At 38.7% G+C, this 19,002-nt stretch overlaps 1 protein-coding gene across 1 annotated transcript in view; it reads left to right on the top strand.

Moving 5' to 3' along the window:
- The window catches only part of TOP1 (topoisomerase (DNA) I), a 103,245-nt gene that overhangs the window by 78,668 nt on the left and 5,575 nt on the right, over positions 1-19,002 (top strand). Inside the window, exons 11-18 of the mRNA XM_012652064.1 lie at positions 812-934; positions 2,996-3,183; positions 4,140-4,284; positions 13,405-13,548; positions 14,815-15,000; positions 16,220-16,288; positions 16,847-16,961; positions 18,032-18,159. Coding sequence (XP_012507518.1) covers positions 812-934; positions 2,996-3,183; positions 4,140-4,284; positions 13,405-13,548; positions 14,815-15,000; positions 16,220-16,288; positions 16,847-16,961; positions 18,032-18,159 — 1,098 coding nt within the window. The remainder of the gene's footprint in view (positions 1-811; positions 935-2,995; positions 3,184-4,139; positions 4,285-13,404; positions 13,549-14,814; positions 15,001-16,219; positions 16,289-16,846; positions 16,962-18,031; positions 18,160-19,002) is intronic.

The following is a 19,002-nucleotide window of genomic DNA, read 5'->3' as shown; positions in this document are numbered from 1 at the left end:
TCAAGTACTAAGTAATAAATTACGTTTTTACAAAAAATTCCCTGATGTAAAATTTGAATTTTATGAATTTTGTTACAAATGTCTGATCACTTGCTATATTTTATAGCATTTCTATCCAACAAGGATACTTACATCTCTTTCTTCTGTCAGCTCTCATGACTGAGGAGGAGGTTTATCAGATTAGGCCAACTGCAGTAGAGCAAAGGAAAATTTGTCTCTGCAGGACTGCCCTTTGTCTGCTGTTGCAAAGAGAAATGTAAATCTGACTTCCCATTCCCTTTTGATTCTTGCTCATTTGGTTTGGGTACTTTCTCCTCTTGAAACCACATATACTATATCTGCCTAGGTGATTTTAAAAATCTCTGTTCTGAGTTTGGATAATGTGGACAGAGGCAGAACTGAAATTTACCTCCTGAATTAGCTCTGAAAATCAGATTTAATACATGAATAGAGAAGGGGCAATGTTTCTCAGGGAGCATGAGTATGGAAATACTTCTCTTATTACTAAACGATATACATGTTTCTCAGACTGGCATTTGTTGTATGCCTGGGGATTTGTGGCAGTGCACCAAGAAGCTCAAGAAACCACATAAGAGTTAATCTTTTGAAATAATAAATCACTTAAAACATTTTTGTATTAAATATTTTATAATAGAACAAAGTAATAGAAGTAGGTATTCTGTACAAAACTCACTAATTTAGATTGGCCACCTCTTCAGACACTGACTGAAAAAATGGTGCTTTACTGTAATCACAAAGAAGCCCAGGGACTTATTTATGTTCTTTTTCTTCCGCCTTTTCTTTTGACTAGGAAATGACTAATGAAGAGAAGAATATTATCACCAGCCTAAGCAAATGTGATTTTACCCAGATGAGCCAGTATTTCAAAGCCCAGTCGGAAGCTCGGAAACAAATGAACAAGGAAGAGAAACTGGTACTACGGAATTTTTATTAAACCTCTGGAGAATTTTGCAATAGTGATTAGTTCATCTCATTTTCTTGGTTCTTGTGACACAACGTTGACTTCCGTCATTTCACGTCATTCTATGCTAAAGATTTAGAATTCTAAGCCTAACAAAGGCTAAATTTTCTTAGGGACTTTACTTAGACTGAAAATTGTGAATAAGCACTTTGTTCAATAGCTCAGTATAAGAACCCTGGTATTCCACTGACCTAAAAATCATTCAGTAACTCCAATAATATAGTATTTAAGGATGAGCAGACCTGTCCCACAGTAGCTACTGGATATTAAGGATTTAAGACAGGTGAGATAATACTGGCCATATACTTCCCTGTTCTTTGATCTGTTTTACTCTGGAATCTAGCCATGCTCATCCATCTCCATCTTCTAGCCTTGGCCATGCTCATTGCTGAATGATCTTTCTAGTTTCCAGCTGGGATGTCATTTTCTTCTACATGCTGCCTGTTCTTATAAATAAAGTTCTATTGGAACACTCACCCCTACTTATCTACATATCATCTATGTCTGCTTTCATGTAACAATGGCAGAAATGCATAGTTGCAAGAGAGACTGTATGGCCCTCAAGCCTAAAATATTTTCTATTTAGAAAAAGTTTGCCAGTCCCTGAACTGGAGGACTCCAGACTAGAATTTCATTTTTTCCAATCAGAAGTCCAGAAATTAAGGATTTTAAGGAATTCTCTGTACTTCAAAGCTCTGTAGTTTCAGTACTTTAAAGGAATTGTATTTATATAACTCATTGTTTGATAGTACTTATTTGGCTGTTAGTTTAAAAATTAATGAGGGGTGTGGTGGCTCACACCTATAATCCCAGCAATTTGGGAGGCAGAGGCCAGGAATTCAAGACCAGCCTGGTCAACATAGCAAGACCGTGTCTCTACAAAAGAATTAAAAAGTGGAAGGATCGTTTGAGGTCAGGAGTTCAAGACCAGCCTGAGCAAGAGCGAGACTCCATCTCTATTAAAAATAGAAAAAGTCAGTGAGGCATGGTGGCATGTGCCTGTAGTCCCAGCCACTTGGGAAGCTGAGGCAGGCGGATTGCTTGAGCCCGGGAGTTTGAGGTTGCAGTGAGCAATGATGACATCACTGCACTCTAGCCAAAGTGACAGAGCAAAACTTTGTCTAAATTAAATGAATGAATGAAGCGAGACTCTGTCTTGATAAATAAATAAACAAATAAAATTAATTAGTTACTGTAAGAATGATAATTGCATCAGACTTTTCAGTTTCAGGTTAACCTTATTCTCATTCCAAATTAGTGAAATTTAGTATAATTATGTATTTCAGGGGTGTTTTTAAACTTAAAGATCACTTTGGAGCTTTGTTCTTGGAACAGTGATCCAAAGATAGAGAGCTTTTATAAACATCCCCTTGTCAGAGGCCCTGCCAAGGACACCTGTTGCCAGCGATTTGAGTCTTTCTACCCACAAGGCAGCAGGACTAACTTAAATTGAATCACTAAATATAAGATAGTGAAGAGTCAATAGAGGGTAAGGAGGCTCAAAATCCTCCTCCCCTTCTCCACCTCCTACTTTTTTGGAGCAAAGATGTAGAGTGTATATATCCATATACTTAAAAAAAAATCCATGGCAGATTTGTCTGGGCTTAAAACCCCCGTGTGAAAGGCTAGTCAACTTAGTGGCTGCAGAGCTGTTCTTTAATGAGGCCCGATCTATCAGAGACTTCTTCATCTCCCGTTTTGACATTACTCAACAGAACAAAATGAATATTTAAAGTACATTTAAAAACACCGGAACAATACTTGTAAACACACATCCTTTAGGGTACAAGAATCAGTTTCAAATCTAGTTGAAGTCAACCTTTATAGGCAAATCTTATGGGGAATTTTATTGTATTTGGTGGAGAAATGAACTAGAAATTTTCTTTCATTTGAATTCAGTTTTTACTGATTTTTAGACTTTTCTCTACCATGACCTGTTTTCCCCTGAGAGATAAAAATGATTAGAGAACAGCAGATTGAACCCATTTTTAGTACTTCCTTGTTATCTTCCAGAAAATCAAAGAGGAGAATGAAAAATTATTGAAAGAATATGGCTTCTGTATTATGGATAACCACAAAGAGAGGATTGCCAACTTCAAGATAGAGCCTCCTGGGCTTTTCCGTGGCCGTGGCAACCACCCCAAGATGGGCATGCTGAAGAGACGAATCATGCCTGAGGATATAATCATCAACTGTAGCAAGTGAGCATATAGTTCATCCTTTGGGCCAAAAATAAAGTGGAGGGCTTTTTTTGTTGTAAGTAGTTGGGAATATTTCCAAAGTTTCAGAGGACTGTTTGGGAAGGAAATATTTAAAAGCAACATGGTATTTCCATGTATAGGTCTCCAAATGTTTTTTTGGGTACAGTAGTCTCCCCTTAAATGTGGGGGATACATTCTAAGACACCCCACCCAGTAGATGCCTGAAACCATGAATAGTACCAAACGTGATTGCTATCAATTGGAATACATTTCTGTTCATGTTTTCCACCCACAAATTTAATTTCTCTTCCATCTTAACTAAGCACTGACCATACACAGTGGCCATAACCTTTATAGTTTCAGGTGCAATATAAAAACTAGGCATGATTTTTTTTTCCCTCTTCACAGTTTCACAGATAGAAGATTTGTTCTGACTGTAGATTTTTGATTTTTTTTTTCTTTCATAAGTCAAGAACTTTCCACTTAAAGGAAGCACTTCTCTTTGGCATATCTGAATTGGCATCACTAGCAATTTGTACTTTGGTGCCCTTCTTAAGTAAAATAAAGGTTACTTGAACAGTGCACTGCAAAACTATGACAATTGATCTGGTAACTGAGATGGCTACTACGTGGCTAGCAGACAGGGTATATACCGCGTGGATATGCTGGACAAGGGAATGACCCTGAGTAGGATGGCGAGAGATTTCGTCATGCTACTCAGAATGCTGTGCAATTTAAAACTTATGAATTATTTATTTCTGGAATTTTTCATTTAATATTTTCTAATCATGGTTGGCCATGGGTAACTAAAACTGCAGATGAGGAGGAGCTACTGTATTGAGTGATGAGGAGGAAACGTGGAAATATATGCTTAGCAGATATGTCCACTTTGAGTCATGAAGGGTAAAATTGTCCCTCACTTCTCATTTCACTGCCTTCTTCCGTTGTTTCCACAGAGATTCCAAGGTTCCTTCTCCTCCTCCAGGACATAAGTGGAAAGAGGTCCGGCACGATAATAAGGTTACTTGGCTGGTCTCCTGGACAGAGAACATCCAAGGTTCCATTAAATACATCATGCTTAACCCCAGTTCACGAATAAAGGTAAGGGGATAGCTAAGGGCTGCACTGGTTAGTGGGGCTGATGATCTCTGTCTTTTTGTTGAAATGTGAAGATCTCGCCATCTAGAATCACTTTGACAAATGAAAAACCCTCCCCACTGAAAGAAGGCAAGTACTGTCATGGTTAGCAGTATCTGATGACCTCCCTAAGGTGTCTCTGTTTTTTGCATCACACTGTAACCTTATCCATTTATTAATTCACAAATATTTATTGAAATCCCAATATGTGCCACATACAGTGTATGTGTGGTGCTAGAATTGTATTGGTAAACAAGACAGACACAGGCTCTGCCTTCATATTGCTTACTGTCTAGTGGTCAGAATGTGATGAAGAGTATGGTAAATGTATATTGACATCTACAGCTCTCTTCCCTTTCCTCACCTTTCTTGGCTCTGAGGAAGGGAATGTAATTACTCTGAATCGCAAAACAAGTTGTAAAATCTATTGTCTTACATACTTCTGGCTTCCCAAGGTCTCATCTGGGTAGGTTCCACCAGCACCAAATGGAATGATACATGTGAAAGCACATTCATAAACTATGTTATATACCTGTGTTATTACTTACCATTACTATTATTGACAGGCAAAAACTGTCTTGCAGGGAATCAGTTCTCATTAGGCAGCTAGCTATATATACTCTGCTTTGGAGAGTCCCACGAACTTTCTCCAATATACTATGGAAATGAGAAGAGCAACCTAAAAGAGAGATAAGCTTCACAAAAAAAAAAACAAGTCAAGGACTTGGTTCTTTGTAGACTGTGACTGTTTTACATGTAGGGGACTGGGACTTAACAACATTCTTGATTTTGGTTTATAGATTGTTGAACACCTGTTAATATGTGAAAGCCATAGCTTAAAAGGCTATATGAATTATCAAGACTAAAATGCACATTTTCTACTTTATAGCCTTGTGTTCTTCTATGTATCACTATTCTAGCGAAAAATGCCCATCCGTATGTTTTCTTCAATTGGAAAATATACTTTTCCTAGTTTAGAGTAATTATAGAATTAGAAAGAGGACCCTCATGGTGAGCAAAAGTCAAGTCATTTAAAGAACTGTGTTGTATTCCTCTTCCGAAATAGCACAAACTTGTGTGGCTACAGAGGTGGATAAACAATGGTTTTAGCCCTCACAGAACTCGTAGGTTGGTGAGTACACTGGGTGAGAATTCAGTTGTATTAGAAGAAAGGTAAAAGTTAAAGGTATTACATAAATAGAGCAGTTATTCTCAGCACTTACAGATCAAGAACAACTTGATGAAGGAAATTAAGTTACAGTTAGGTCTTAAAAGAGGTATTCCAAACACAGAGAATTGTGTCATTATGGACAGAGGGTGCGTAAGCACAGAGGTGGAGGGAATGTGAAAAAGAGTGACAAAAAGAAGTCTCCAGTAGTGATAGTTGCACAACATTATAAATGTACTAAATGTTACTAATGATAAATTTATGCTATATGCATTTTACCACAACTTAAAAAGTATCAAGATGATAGATACTGTGTTACTATTAAAAAGCATTTTCACATAAGTTGACATTTGGTTCTCCTAACCATGTCAGACATATATTAATATGGATGAGTAAATTAGTCTCTGGGAGTCCCCAAAGCTTGCCCAAGATCCAATAGCTAGTAAGTCTTAGATCTTCTTAGACTCTTAACTTCTTAGGTCTTCATTCTCCTCATGCTTTCCTGTGACAGATTGTGGCCAGCCTCATTTGATTCTCATTCTGAAGAGACCAGACCATTAAAGGACTTTAAACATAGGAGTGTCTTGAACATAGCTTCACTTCAGCAAGATTTATAGACATTACACATAAATCACACCAATAAATATAAACTGTTATAAATGTGGCAGAGAAGTACAAAGTACTATTTGAGAGTATACCGGGGTGGCTGATCTGGCCTCTGGGGTTCAGGGAAGGCCTTTCTGAGAAGGTAACATTTAAGTTGAGATTTTCAGGAAGAATAGGATTTTATTCCTGGAAAGAATAGGGAAATGGGTGTTTCAGACAGGAAAAATAAAATAGCCTTTTGAATCCCTGAAGTAAGAAAGAGCTCGGTAGTTTTGAGGGCAGAAAGAAGGCCAGCATTGTTGGAGTACAATGAACAAGAATCAGGAGAGGAGGCTATAGAAGAAGGCCAGCATATCTTCAGATCCTTCTTTGAAATTTTTTACATTATCCTAAGTCGAAAAGGAAGCCACTGAGCTGGGTTTTAAAGAGGGAAATAATGCCAGGTTTGTATTTTAGAAACTTGTTAAGTAATTGGTCATTCTGACTGCTGCTCTGTGGAGCCTGGATTGGATGCAAACAGGAAGTAGACCAACAGGAGGCTGTTTTAGTGCTCCAGGCAAGAAATCACTATGACTTAGACATATGATGACAATGGGAATGGAAATAGGTGAACAGAGTCCAAATACATGTACATTGAGTACTTGTACAGGCAAGGATTAGAGTTGATCATAGGAATCTCTGAAGGTTGAGATCCTTGTTAGATAGGCCAGGTGGGCACTTTAAGGGCAGAGAGCCAGCCAATTTTATTCCAGACAATATCTGGATAACTGCTGTACCAGTAGGCATTTGTGCAGGTTTCTGGATGATGATTATGGTGGCAAACCTAGAAGTCACCCAGAGTTAGGCCTTCCTAGAACCTTATACCCACGACAGAGTGCCTGACTTCAGTCAACTGGAACGGGATCCCAACAACAGGCATTAAAGGCTTGGAAAAGTGGTACTATTGGGGGAAGGAGAAATGTGATTTCTTAAGCTTACTCTCGATCTTCTCTTAGGCTGTCTCCCACTCAGGAGAACAGTGAGATGTTCAGAGGTTGAGGTTTGACAGCACCTGGAATAGTTTTTAGCTTTGCATTGCTCCAGCAGAAGGATTCTCTTTTTAGATACCAAAAAAATAAAAATAAAAAAAGAAACATACAAGCATTGGGGGTTTTATTTTTAGTGAAATATTTCAGTTATGCAAGAATAGATAATAATGTAATGAGCCCACCATCTGGCTTTGTCAACTCTTAACATTATGTCCTATGTGCTCAATTACTTTATTCCATAAAATTCTGATAAACATTAACTGGAGACACCTGTATACCATTACCTCTTTCCCTGCAGATTACTATGATGGACTCGATGTTTTTATTTGTGTGTGTGTGTGTTTATTTTTTAAGAGGCGGGGTCTTGCTCTTTTGCCCAGGCTAGACTGCAGTGTCACAATCACTGCTCACTGCAACCTTGAACTCCTGGGCTCAGGAGATCCTCCTGCCTCAGCCTCTTGAGTAGCTGGGACGACAGGTGCATACCACCATGCCCAGCTAATTTTTTCTTTTTTCTTTTATGTTTTGGTAGAGACAGGGGCTCACTATGTTGACTAGGCTGGTCTTAAACTCCTGACCTCAAGTGATCCTCCTGCTTCAGCTTCCCAAAGTGCTGGGATTATAGTCATGAACTACCGCGCCAGGCCTATTTTTTATATTTTTACAGTATGTTTATGTGTGCATAAACAACATGTAATATTGTTTTGCAAGTTTTATTAATAGTTCTAAATTAGGTGTGTTATTAAAACCATGCTGCAATGTGTTTATTTCATTCCAGCTTTGGTTTTGATATTTTTATTATCTTGACATAACTTTTAATTTATCCATTTTATTTGCTACGTGGTATTCTATTATAAAAACTGATCTATTCTCTTGTTAGGCAGTTGGCATTGTTATACATTTTCTTGCTATTATAAACTGGTGGAATAAACACATTTTTCTTACGCATGTGGATGAAAATTCTTTTGTAACTTATTAGATATTTCCAAATTATTCTCTTAAGTACTTCAATTTATATCCCCACCATTCCCCCCCCGACTAATGTGTACATGTTCTTTTTCTTGTTAAAACAAGTATTAACACTTGCTAATATTCCTAAAGTTTTCCTTTGTATATGGTGTGAGGTTGAGATCTAATACATTTCCAAATAACCTGTTGTCCCAGAACTATTTAGTTATATTACCTCTTTTGTCATATAACACATTTCTACATATATGTCAGACTGTTTCTGGGCTCTCCGTCCTGTTTAATTTGTGTGTCTATTTCTACATCAATAGCATACTTTCCTTACTGTAGCTTTTATAGAGTCTACTGAGTAGGACACGTTTCTTTCATCGCATGCTTAATTGTCTTGGTTATTCTTGGCCCTCTGCTGTTTCATATTAATTTTGAGGTAAGCCTGTCAAGTTCTAATGAAAACTGTTGAAATTTTTATTGGAATTGCATTAAATTTATAGATTAACAGGGGAAAGATATTGACAATATGTTTTTGTGTTTCCAATCTGTGAACATGTTATACTTCTCCATTAACTCATGCCTTTTGAATGTATCCTCCAATGTGGCTTTGTAATTTTCTTCATAGAGGTTTCACACATTTTTTTAAAACTTGAATTTTTATAGACCTTACGGTTTTTATTGCTAATGTGAATGAGATTTTTTTCTATTACATTTCTGTTGGTTACTACTAGAGTGGTAATGCTTTTGATTTTTGGAGGTTGATCTTGTTTACGTAGCAATAGATAACAAGGGGTACTAAGTTAAGGGTTGCTAAACTCTTATTAGTTCTAAAATCCGTAAAACCCTATCATTTTCCCTAGTCAACAGTTATCACAGTCAGATATTTAATTTCTGTACTCTGTGTTTCTTATATCTCATACTTTCTGGGTTTTCTTGTTGAAATATACTCTTTAATGTTTCTTGAGCGAAGATGCAGCAGTGGCAAACACCTACCCTTGTTTACCTGAAAAATTTCTTTATTTTCATCCTAACTCATAATCTTTCTTTTCTGCAATAAAGAATGTGTCTTTACCATAGATAGGCTATGGTTTTACTATGCTATATATTTAGGTATAGGTACCTGAACTTACAATATGAGGACTAACGTATTTTTATTCTTGAAAATTGTCAGCCATTATTTCTAACATGGCTTTTAGACCATTCCATTTCTCTTTTAGAGTCCTATTAGATGAATATTGGAGCTTCTCAATCTACACACAATCTTTTCAAACTGTGTTTTCATATTCTTTATTGTATTTAGTCTAAAGTTTATTCCATCTATAATTTAACTTACTATCTTTTTTATTTTCAGAATTTCATTTCATATCTGATTTTATTTGATCTGTTCTGTATTACAATTTCATATCATTTTTAGATTTTACATCTTTTTCTCTTTATACATACTAAACATACTTATTTGAAAGTCCTTTTAAGATTGTTATATAAAATGTTACCTGAAATGAATTCATTTACTGGCAGTTTTTCTGAGCCATTTTCCTTGTGTGTTTTGAAATTTCTGTTTGTAAACCCTTTTAACTGGCAAGAGGATTTTGTCTTTGTATTGTTCCCTTTTCTTTTCCTCCTCTTGCCTCTCCACTTCTCTGCTCATTCCTTCCTGCCTTAGAGGGAATCTCCTAGGCCAGCTCAGCCGAAGCTAATACAGCCCTGGCTTGAGGTCCCCCCTTGCACAGAGCACTTTCATTGCTGTATGTTTGGAGCAAAAGGATGATTAAAGTATAATTTCACTGACTTACTGTGACCCAGCAGTTTTTTGTGGTAAAGTGGTAAAGGGTGGTAAATGGTGGTTGTACTTCATGAAGGACTTTAGGCCTAAGATATGGGAGGCTACCATCATGGCGCTTTTGTTCAGCACATTTCTGCTCAGCCTCCAAAGATGTCTCCCATTCTAAGACACTTTGCTTATTCTTGTATCTATATTTTACTCATACACATTCCCCATGTAATATTATTGTACCATTCTATCCCATCTCTGCTCTATCAAGACATTTAGTACAAGCATAATGTGAATTACAGATTTTTGACAATTTGAAAAGTTGAAGCATTCAAGGGTAAAAGAACACAGAGGTGTAGCAGCTGCAGTGTTTCCCCTTGATATACCCTGTCCTTACCCCCTATCTGGAAACTTGGATTGGCCTGCTTGCAATAGGTTACACTGTTTTCAGCCTCAAAGGTCATTGAAAGGATCAGGATTTTGGGAGCCACAATAACACATGCTCCGGGTACTAAAAATGTTATCCTGAACCCATTCACATTTTTTTACATTCATCCTGGTTTGTTCTGCTTTTCCTCCCAGAATTTCCATTTTACAGACATCTTCTTGCAAGTATTTCCATTCCCTTTCTCTCCTACCCTGTGCCTAGTGCCGATAGGATCCGAAATAGTATTGGAATGACAGCCAGCCTCTGGAACCTGTAATTTCAACCAAGGAAGCACTCTGACCCCAGATAACCCAGGAGTTTTCGATCCCAGATAATCTAGGAGTTTACAAAAGAACTGCTTATAGGTACTCACCGTTAAGTACAACCCACCGCCAAGTTTGCAAGCATTATCTGCTCTCATAACCTGAGAAAGCAGCCCTTAGTAAAAATAAGGTTCTTCAAACTAGTTTACAAATAGAGTTCATCATCATGATTTTTCTTTCAAATGAAGTACAGCACTTCAGGATCAATGCTAACATAACATTGCATTTAATCTTATTAAAATATTCTCAGTGCCAAATACACACTTCTGCCTTTTTTTCGCTTTAGAACCTATAATTCTATGGGGTTTCAAAAATGTATGTGCTTACAACCTTTTAAATGTAACCACCTAGTTATTAAAGGGCTAGATGTGCAGGAAAACATTTTTACAAAACTCATAGTCTTGGAAAGCTCTGTTTATGGTGAGTTTTACTAGAAAGAGAAAAGTCACATGCTTATTTTTTTTTAACAATAAAAAGATATAATTCATAAAATGGACTTCATTAAAATTAAAAGCTTCTGTTCTACAAAACACTGTTAAAATACAAGGTACAGACTAGGAGACAATGTTTGCACCATGTTTATCTGAAAAGGACTTACAACCAGAATATACAAATAATTCCTATAGCTCCATAGTAAAAAGACAAATATCCCCATAAAAGAGAACAAAAGATTTGAACATATACTTAACAGAAGATATAGGAATAGTCAATAAATAAGTACATGGGCATGTATAGAAAGCTGGTTGGGTCTTATCTTTAATCATGGTCTACATACATGGGGCCTGTTTGTTGTGTCTTTTATGTAAATGACGAATGTTTGGGGTGCAGAGGACCATTCACCCTTTGGTGCTCTACACAATGGCAAACTCGCGTCGGGATCACCAGCCTAGGGAAAAGTAAGGAGCCATGTAAAAATATTGGCAAATGTCATCTTGCCCAACACAAGTCTCTCAGAAAGTATTAGAGAATTGGGTCTAGTTGGCCTCCTTACCTCCCACTTTGCAATTTTGAATCTAGATCCTGATCCCACTTAACCACTCTGCGGAATGGATAAGCAGCTATATTAAAAAGAAAAAATATTGTGGGCCCACTAGTTTTAAAAAGACACCCAGCTGGGCACAGTGGCTAACACCTGGAATCCCACCACTTTGGGGAGGCCAAGGCCGGTGGATTGCTTGAAGCCAGGAATTCATGATCAGCCTGGACAACATAGTGAGACTTTGAGACAGGCTGGTAGGCCTGTGTGCATTGGAGTGAGGGGAAAGAAGCTACTCTTGAGCTGGATGCTGTACTCTTGAAAATGAATCTTTCATGTGCAATTTTTTCTGTGTATGTGTAAGAACGATTGTCATGGAGATTTAATGCTGACTTGTGCATGAGGACGGTGTGTATCACACCTTTTCTTCTTCACCCTCTTAAATGTCAAAACGTACTGAGAAACATCAGTGAGAAATTTTCAGCTCCCCAGAAAATAAGGCTTAGGTATTTTTTTCTGCATCACCAACTACTAAGTCACCACCCACCCACAATAGTGAGTAGTTACTGAACCTCTTGCTTTGTAGCCAAACAAGTACATCCAACTAGTATACACATGATTGTGGGAGAGTGCTAATGACTCCTTAGCATACCCGTATAAGCTTTGATTTCTGAGCATTTTTTAGGATCTAGAAGTGAAAGACATTTCTTGCTGCATGTACTCTAAGCCTCTGCACACTCAGAAGGCTGGTTACCCTGACCACAGTTCCTCTGCCTCAAGGACCACATGTTCATGTCATAGGCAGGAACCAGGGATATCTGGGTAGAAATCACTACCCCAACTTTTGTTGTGGGTGGGGTAATTAAAAGCAAAAATTCTTGGATTCTTAAATTCCTTCTTTGTGTTCATGTCATGTAGTCTGTTTTGTGGTTTTTTGTTTTTATGTTTTGGTTTTTTGTTTTTTTAAAAGAGATAGGGTCTCGCTCTGTCTCTCAGGCTACAGTACTGTGGCGTGATCATAGCTCACTGCAGCCTCAAACTCCTGAGCTCAAGTGATCCTCTTACCTCAGCTTCCTGAATAGCTGAGACTACAAGTATGTACCACCATTCCTGGCTAACTTTTTTTATTTTTTTGTAGAGGCAGGATCTCACTGTGTTACCCAGCTTGGTCGTGAACTCCTGGCCTCAAGTGGTCCTTCCAAAGTGCGGGGATTACAGGCGTGAACTACCATACCCGGCCCCCAAAGCTCTAATTTTTCCTAAAAATAAAAAATCTTTCCAGAAACATTGTTTCTCTCAGTCTACTCAGGGAACACTTGTAAATGTAGAACCTGGAAGTCATTGTGTTTCTCAGTAATTACATGATGTACTGTTTGGTTCTGCCTCTTTGACAGCTTCACCAAACTGTGAATGATTGTCTTAAGTTTAATGGAATTCAGTCCTAGCAAGAAACTGCTGTTGGGTCACAGATCTGGCAGCCAAGGCTGATGTGGCAATGGAGGTGTTTATACCCTTTGTGTTGACAGAATTCAGTTTTTGGGACATGCCATGTGGGCTTTCCCCAAAAACATAAACATTGTACAAAATAAAAGCTAGAAGCTTTCTTAGTGGGTAGACAAGGAGCCAGTTGTGCTTGACAGTGAGATGGGACAGCATGTGTTCTCATCAGCTTAAATGTCTCAGACTTTCTCATCAGTACTATTGTTTTTCAGTTTTGTTTAAGTTCAGGCACCTGCTCTTTGGTTCAGAGCTCTGAACTTTGATATACAAAGTTTGTCTTTACTCTACCATCCCTAAGCAATCCACCTTTGGGGTTGGATCTTTTCAGGGTGAGAAAGACTGGCAGAAATATGAGATTGCTCGGCGGCTAAAGAAATGTGTGGACAAGATCCGGAACCAATATCGAGAAGACTGGAAGTCCAAAGAGATGAAAGTCCGGCAGAGAGCTGTAGCCCTGTACTTCATTGACAAGGTAAGAGCATCTTCTTGTTAACGTTGGGGGTAGTGTTCAGCTTAACAAAGGGAGTGCCTGCTCTGCCCCAGGCCCTGTGCCAAGTACTAGAGAGACAGTGACACCCCGATGCCCACCATCTTGCAACAGATGTGATCCACTAAGGAAGGTAGAAGTGGAGGGAGGCGTGCACAGTGTGTCTTCTGCTGTATGAATACATCCTGCCTAATAGGAGGATTTGTGTGAATCTGAATGTGTCAGAGATACTGTGACATTTTTAAACTCTTTGACCATTACCCACAAATTTTTTATGTCATAAGCCAACATGCATATAAATGTATTTGCGTTTGTGTGTTACTGAATCAAAAGTTGCATAAAACATTGCTTAGCCATATGAGCAGTGGATTCTGATTTTTTTTTTTTTTTACTCTATTTCATTCTTTTAGAAAAAGATGGTTATAACCCATAAAATTAGTTAAGGAAACCATGCTTGTATCACAACGACAATTTTAAAGACAGTGCTCTAGAGGAGCTCAATTCTTTGTGCTCATGAGAAGAATAAGATTTCATGTTTTTTTTCCTCAGTCGTGTACTGCTTATATTTGGCCTAAGTTCTGAATTGTCTCAAAATTAAGACACTAGCTTTTTGAATCTGATTGCCCAGAATAGCAACACTCCTTCATTTGCTGCCTTGTTCTTAAAAATTTTTTCCTTCCTTTTCTCCATCCCCATTTCAGAGGACAAAGTAGAGAAAGAGAAGATTGAATCTTTTTCATACCCCTGTAACCTTCATAGGGGAAGAAGTAACACTGCAGAACACAGAGTTCCCAGGCCATGCAGACTGTCCCCAAAGAGAATTGAGAGGGGCCGGGCGCGGTGGCTCACGCCTGTAATCCTAGCACTCTGAGAGGCCGAGGCGGGTGGATCATTTGAGCTCAGGAGTTCAAGACCAGCCTGAGCAAGAGCGAGACCCCGTCTCTACTAAAAAAAATAGAAAGTAGCTGGACAACTAAAAATATGTAGAAAAATATTAGCTGGGCATGGTGGCGCATGCCTGTAGTCCCAGCTACTCGGGAGGCTGAGGCAGTAGGATTGCTTGAGCCCAGGAGTTTGAGGTTGCTGTGAGCTAGGCTGACGCCACGGCACTTTAGCCCAGGCAACAAAGTGAGACTCTGTCTCAAAAAAAAAAAGAATCGAGAGGCTTCTGTTTGTGGTTCCCTAAAGATCCTATGAGGGTCACATCTTTTCATTCATGCTCACCTTTTTTCTCTTTCCTTCTCTGGGTAGCTTGCTCTGAGAGCAGGCAACGAGAAGGAGGAAGGAGAAACTGCGGACACTGTGGGTTGCTGCTCACTTCGTGTGGAGCACATCAATCTGCACCCAGAGCTGGATGGTCAGGAATATGTGGTAGAGTTCGACTTCCCTGGGAAGGACTCAATCAGATACTATAACAAGGTTCCTGTTGAAAAACGAGTAAGTTAATGTGGCCTGTACTCCCTGGCCTGTTTTTCTTTCATTCAACAAACATTTATTGAGTTCTTTTCGTGTGCTCTGCACTTTGCTGGGCACTAGCAAAAGTGACTTGAGCCAGGTGTGGTAGTGTAAGCCTGTAGTTCAGCTACTTGGGAGGCTGAGGTGGGGGGATCACTCGAGGCCAAAAATTTGAGTGCCACAGTAGCACCTGTGAATAGCCACTGTACTCCAGCCTGGGCAACATAGCGAGACCCTATCTCTAAAAAATAAATAAAAGTAAAAATAAATGGCTTGAAAGAGAGGGGAGAACTATTGTTGTACTGTATACCTCCTTTTAGTCCTTGTCCCCTACTCTGTGCTATCTTCCTGGGAATAAAGGACCATCTCCCTAGCAGTAGTCAACAGAGCATGTTGTAGAGAGTTGGCCCTCACAGCAAACATAATATTTGACCCTACCACATTGTTTTAATGATTTAACCACATCTCAGTATCTGCTGGTCACATTGCACGTTTACTACTTTGCATCTGAGCTCAGCCTCTCCCTAACTCCTGACTGAGTGAAAGGTTAACTCTTTAGTCCCCAGATTGCTGAGCCCATCATTGAAGAGGATACATAATCCTAACCTAATGTTTCCCAGATTATTGGGCTTGAACCACAGACCTGCAGAGCTTGGGACTACAGTAATCCAGCCCATCAGCATTCTGATCTTTACTCAGTAATTATGCTTTGCTGACTATGGAAATGCTCCAGGTTAAAGAAGAACAAAAAGACCTGACAATTAAATGTAATATCTGACCTTAGATTAGATTCTGTACTGGCAAGATAAAGGACATCATTAATTCAACTGACAAAATTGGATTATGGACAGTAAATTAGATAACAGTATGTATCAGTGTAAATTTATGAAGTTGATAAGTACTATGTAAATGTAAAGGAAATATACACTAAAATGTTTAGAGCTAAAGGGCTATAACATATGGCTCAGAACAAATAATTATGTATATACATATGTAAATACACACATGGAGAGAGTGAGCAGACAGACGTGCACTTCACAAATAATAAATGGGGTAAAATGTTAATAGTAAATAGGGTAAAGGATACATGGGTGTTCCTTGTGCCTTTTCTTTTTCTTTGCAAGTTTTTGTAAGTTTGGAATTATTTCTAAAGTAGAAGTTTTTTAAAAAGTAATAATTAGGCTTTACCTATTTCTTTTAGGTTTTTAAGAACCTACAACTATTTATGGAGAACAAGCAGCCTGAAGATGATCTTTTTGATAGACTCAATGTAAGTGGACAAAGTGTGCTGGGTTGAAGGGAGTCCCAGCCAGTCTCACAAGCTCCTAAAAGAAAGCGTTTCCAGGCGGTGACTTAGGCTGTCCCTTCAGCCTAGCCTGTCCTATAGCGTCCTATATACTCTTTCTCCCTCTGTGCACACTGAATCCGTGGCCAGAAGCACATACCTTGTCTGCTTTACAACAACTGCTGAAGCCTTGAGACCGGGGGTAGTTGAAACCTGCCTTTTATCCTCCCCTGGCTCCTACACAGCCCTCCCTTGGCTGGATGCCCAGCAACCTCTGCTGGAGACCTAAAACCTGTCCCTGACATCTTAATAGGGAAGGACAAATTTGCTTTATTGTCTTGTTTAAGACTGAAATATTTCATAAGGAGGCATAATGTAACTCTATATGCTGGAATTCTTTTCCATCTTTTCCTAACTTCCTGCTTGCAGTAAACTTGACAAGATTGTGACTGCTCTGGCTGGCATAAATGACTCCAGAAGGGGCAGGGTAGTACAGCTTTTACCTAAATCCCAATATCTTCTCTGTTGGTTCATCTCCTCCAGACTGGTATTCTAAATAAGCACCTTCAGGATCTCATGGAGGGCTTGACAGCTAAGGTATTCCGTACATACAACGCCTCCATCACGCTACAGCAACAGCTAAAAGAACTCACAGTCCGTAAGTATTGCTTGTCCAGACAGGGCCCACACTCCTATTAATGATGTCCAGTGTCCTTGCTTAGCTAAGTCAGTTCTACTTCTTCTGTTTACCATTGTGACTGGAAACTTGCCCTTCAGATCTCTAATAGAGAGCCAAGGCTTACTGTATAAACATAGATCAGTGCTATTCCCCCCACTCCCACCCCAGCTTTCTAGATTAATCTCATGGGATACTGACCCATGAGCTTTCTACCTGCTAGGAAAATGCCTGCGTTTTGTGATTTGTATATGTTATTTAAAAGCTCGCAGGGTAAAGATATAGTTGTGTGATGCTCTATTAAATTGGAGAGAGTAAAGTTGTCATGGTTACTAGAAAAACATAGGAGCACATCCTTTCCTTGAAGTTTCTGTCATTTTTTTCCTCCATAAGAAAGTAGGTAATATTCTAAAAACTAGCTACAGAAGGTATCACCAAGATCCACAGGCTTTTATTCCTAGAGCCCAGTCACTACTAAATTTCCACTGTCCTTTAAATATGTCAAATGGCCTCAGAATATGAGCCAGAAAAGCCAGACGTGGGTGTTGAGGGATCATCAGTATTTAGGGATGAAGAATGTCACGTGGTACAAGTAAAAGAATTTCTTTGGAGGACATTTATAATTTTTCTTTTTAAATAATATACTACCTTACAGCTTAAAAATGTAAAACATAAGGTCCCTGTTGTCTCACCCTGCTGTAGACTTTTTCTGTACAAATTCCACATTTTCTTCAGCTACATTGGATGGGGAGGGAATGAGGCAAGCAGATGAAGAGTCCCTGGCCATACTCCCTGAAAGGTGTAGATTTTAGTATTACTGACACTCAGAATTTCTCTTATGATGGGAATTTATTCAGGCTAAGCTTACATATAAACTTCCTGCTGTCTTTACTTATGACTGTTGACTCAAATTTTGACCTTGTGCCTTGGGGGAAACTTGAATTGATCATCTGAGTGAGATAAGGGCAGTAAAATCCTGGGGAAGAGACATCGTGTGTGTACTCTTGGTATATGAACTGACTCTCTTACTGTCATGCGTCTTTTCTTTACAGCGGATGAGAACACCCCAGCAAAGATCCTTTCTTATAACCGTGCCAATCGAGCTGTTGCAATTCTTTGTAACCATCAGAGGGCGCCACCAAAAACCTTTGAGAAGTCTATGATGAACTTGCAGTCTAAGGTATCTTGTATAAAATAAAGGGAACCGTGTTTGCTGTGGGCAGATCATCTGAAAATGAGAGGCTTTTATAATCCAGCCTTTTGGGCTGGGATAGCAGGCCAGTTCTGGGTCTATTCTGGAAAAAAGGTCCATGGTAAAGATAAACAGATGGAAATATACAGGAATCAGGGTAACCCTTGTTCAGGACATCTTTATTGACACACATTCTACATTGGCCACTTCCTATTTTGAAAAGCTAACTTTGATGTGCCCTCTAATTGCTAATTATTGTCCTTATTGTACATAAAGAAAATGGATATAGAGTCTTCACAATTCCTTGCCATAGCCCAGAAATACAACTATTTCCAAATTAGACTGTTTCAAATTAAAAAGATGATGAAACAATGATATTTAAGTTCTTTCTAATCCTAGCACAACTATTTTTAGCACAATTATTTTTAGTTTTACACATTCCACAGGAATCATATTTTTATATAGTTCATCATCAAACATTTGTTGAATGCTGGCTGTGTGCCAGTCAGAGTTGCCGCCCTAGTGAGAAAGTCTGGTGTGCAAACAAGTAGATGGTGTTCCTCTTCCATGTACCTCTCTCCCTCCGACTCTGCCTGGTACTGAGCTTTTAAACCACAAGGCATTTAAAATTTGAAGATGAGCATTTTTGTATTAACAAGGGCTACATAACTAATCCATCCTAATTTGCTAACCCACAGTAAGAATTTGCAGGTATTTCACTATAGAACAGATATGTAGGTTTACAAGGGAAACCAATTATTAAAATACAGTTATCAAAATATATTTTAAAGTCTGTGATAGAGAAATAGGTGTGCCTCCTTATTAACTTAA

Source organism: Propithecus coquereli, unplaced genomic scaffold (genome assembly GCF_000956105.1).
Source record: "Propithecus coquereli isolate 6110/MARCELLA unplaced genomic scaffold, Pcoq_1.0 Scaffold378, whole genome shotgun sequence".
Lineage (NCBI taxonomy): Eukaryota > Metazoa > Chordata > Mammalia > Primates > Indriidae > Propithecus > Propithecus coquereli.
This window is presented reverse-complemented; position numbering and strand designations above follow the sequence as displayed.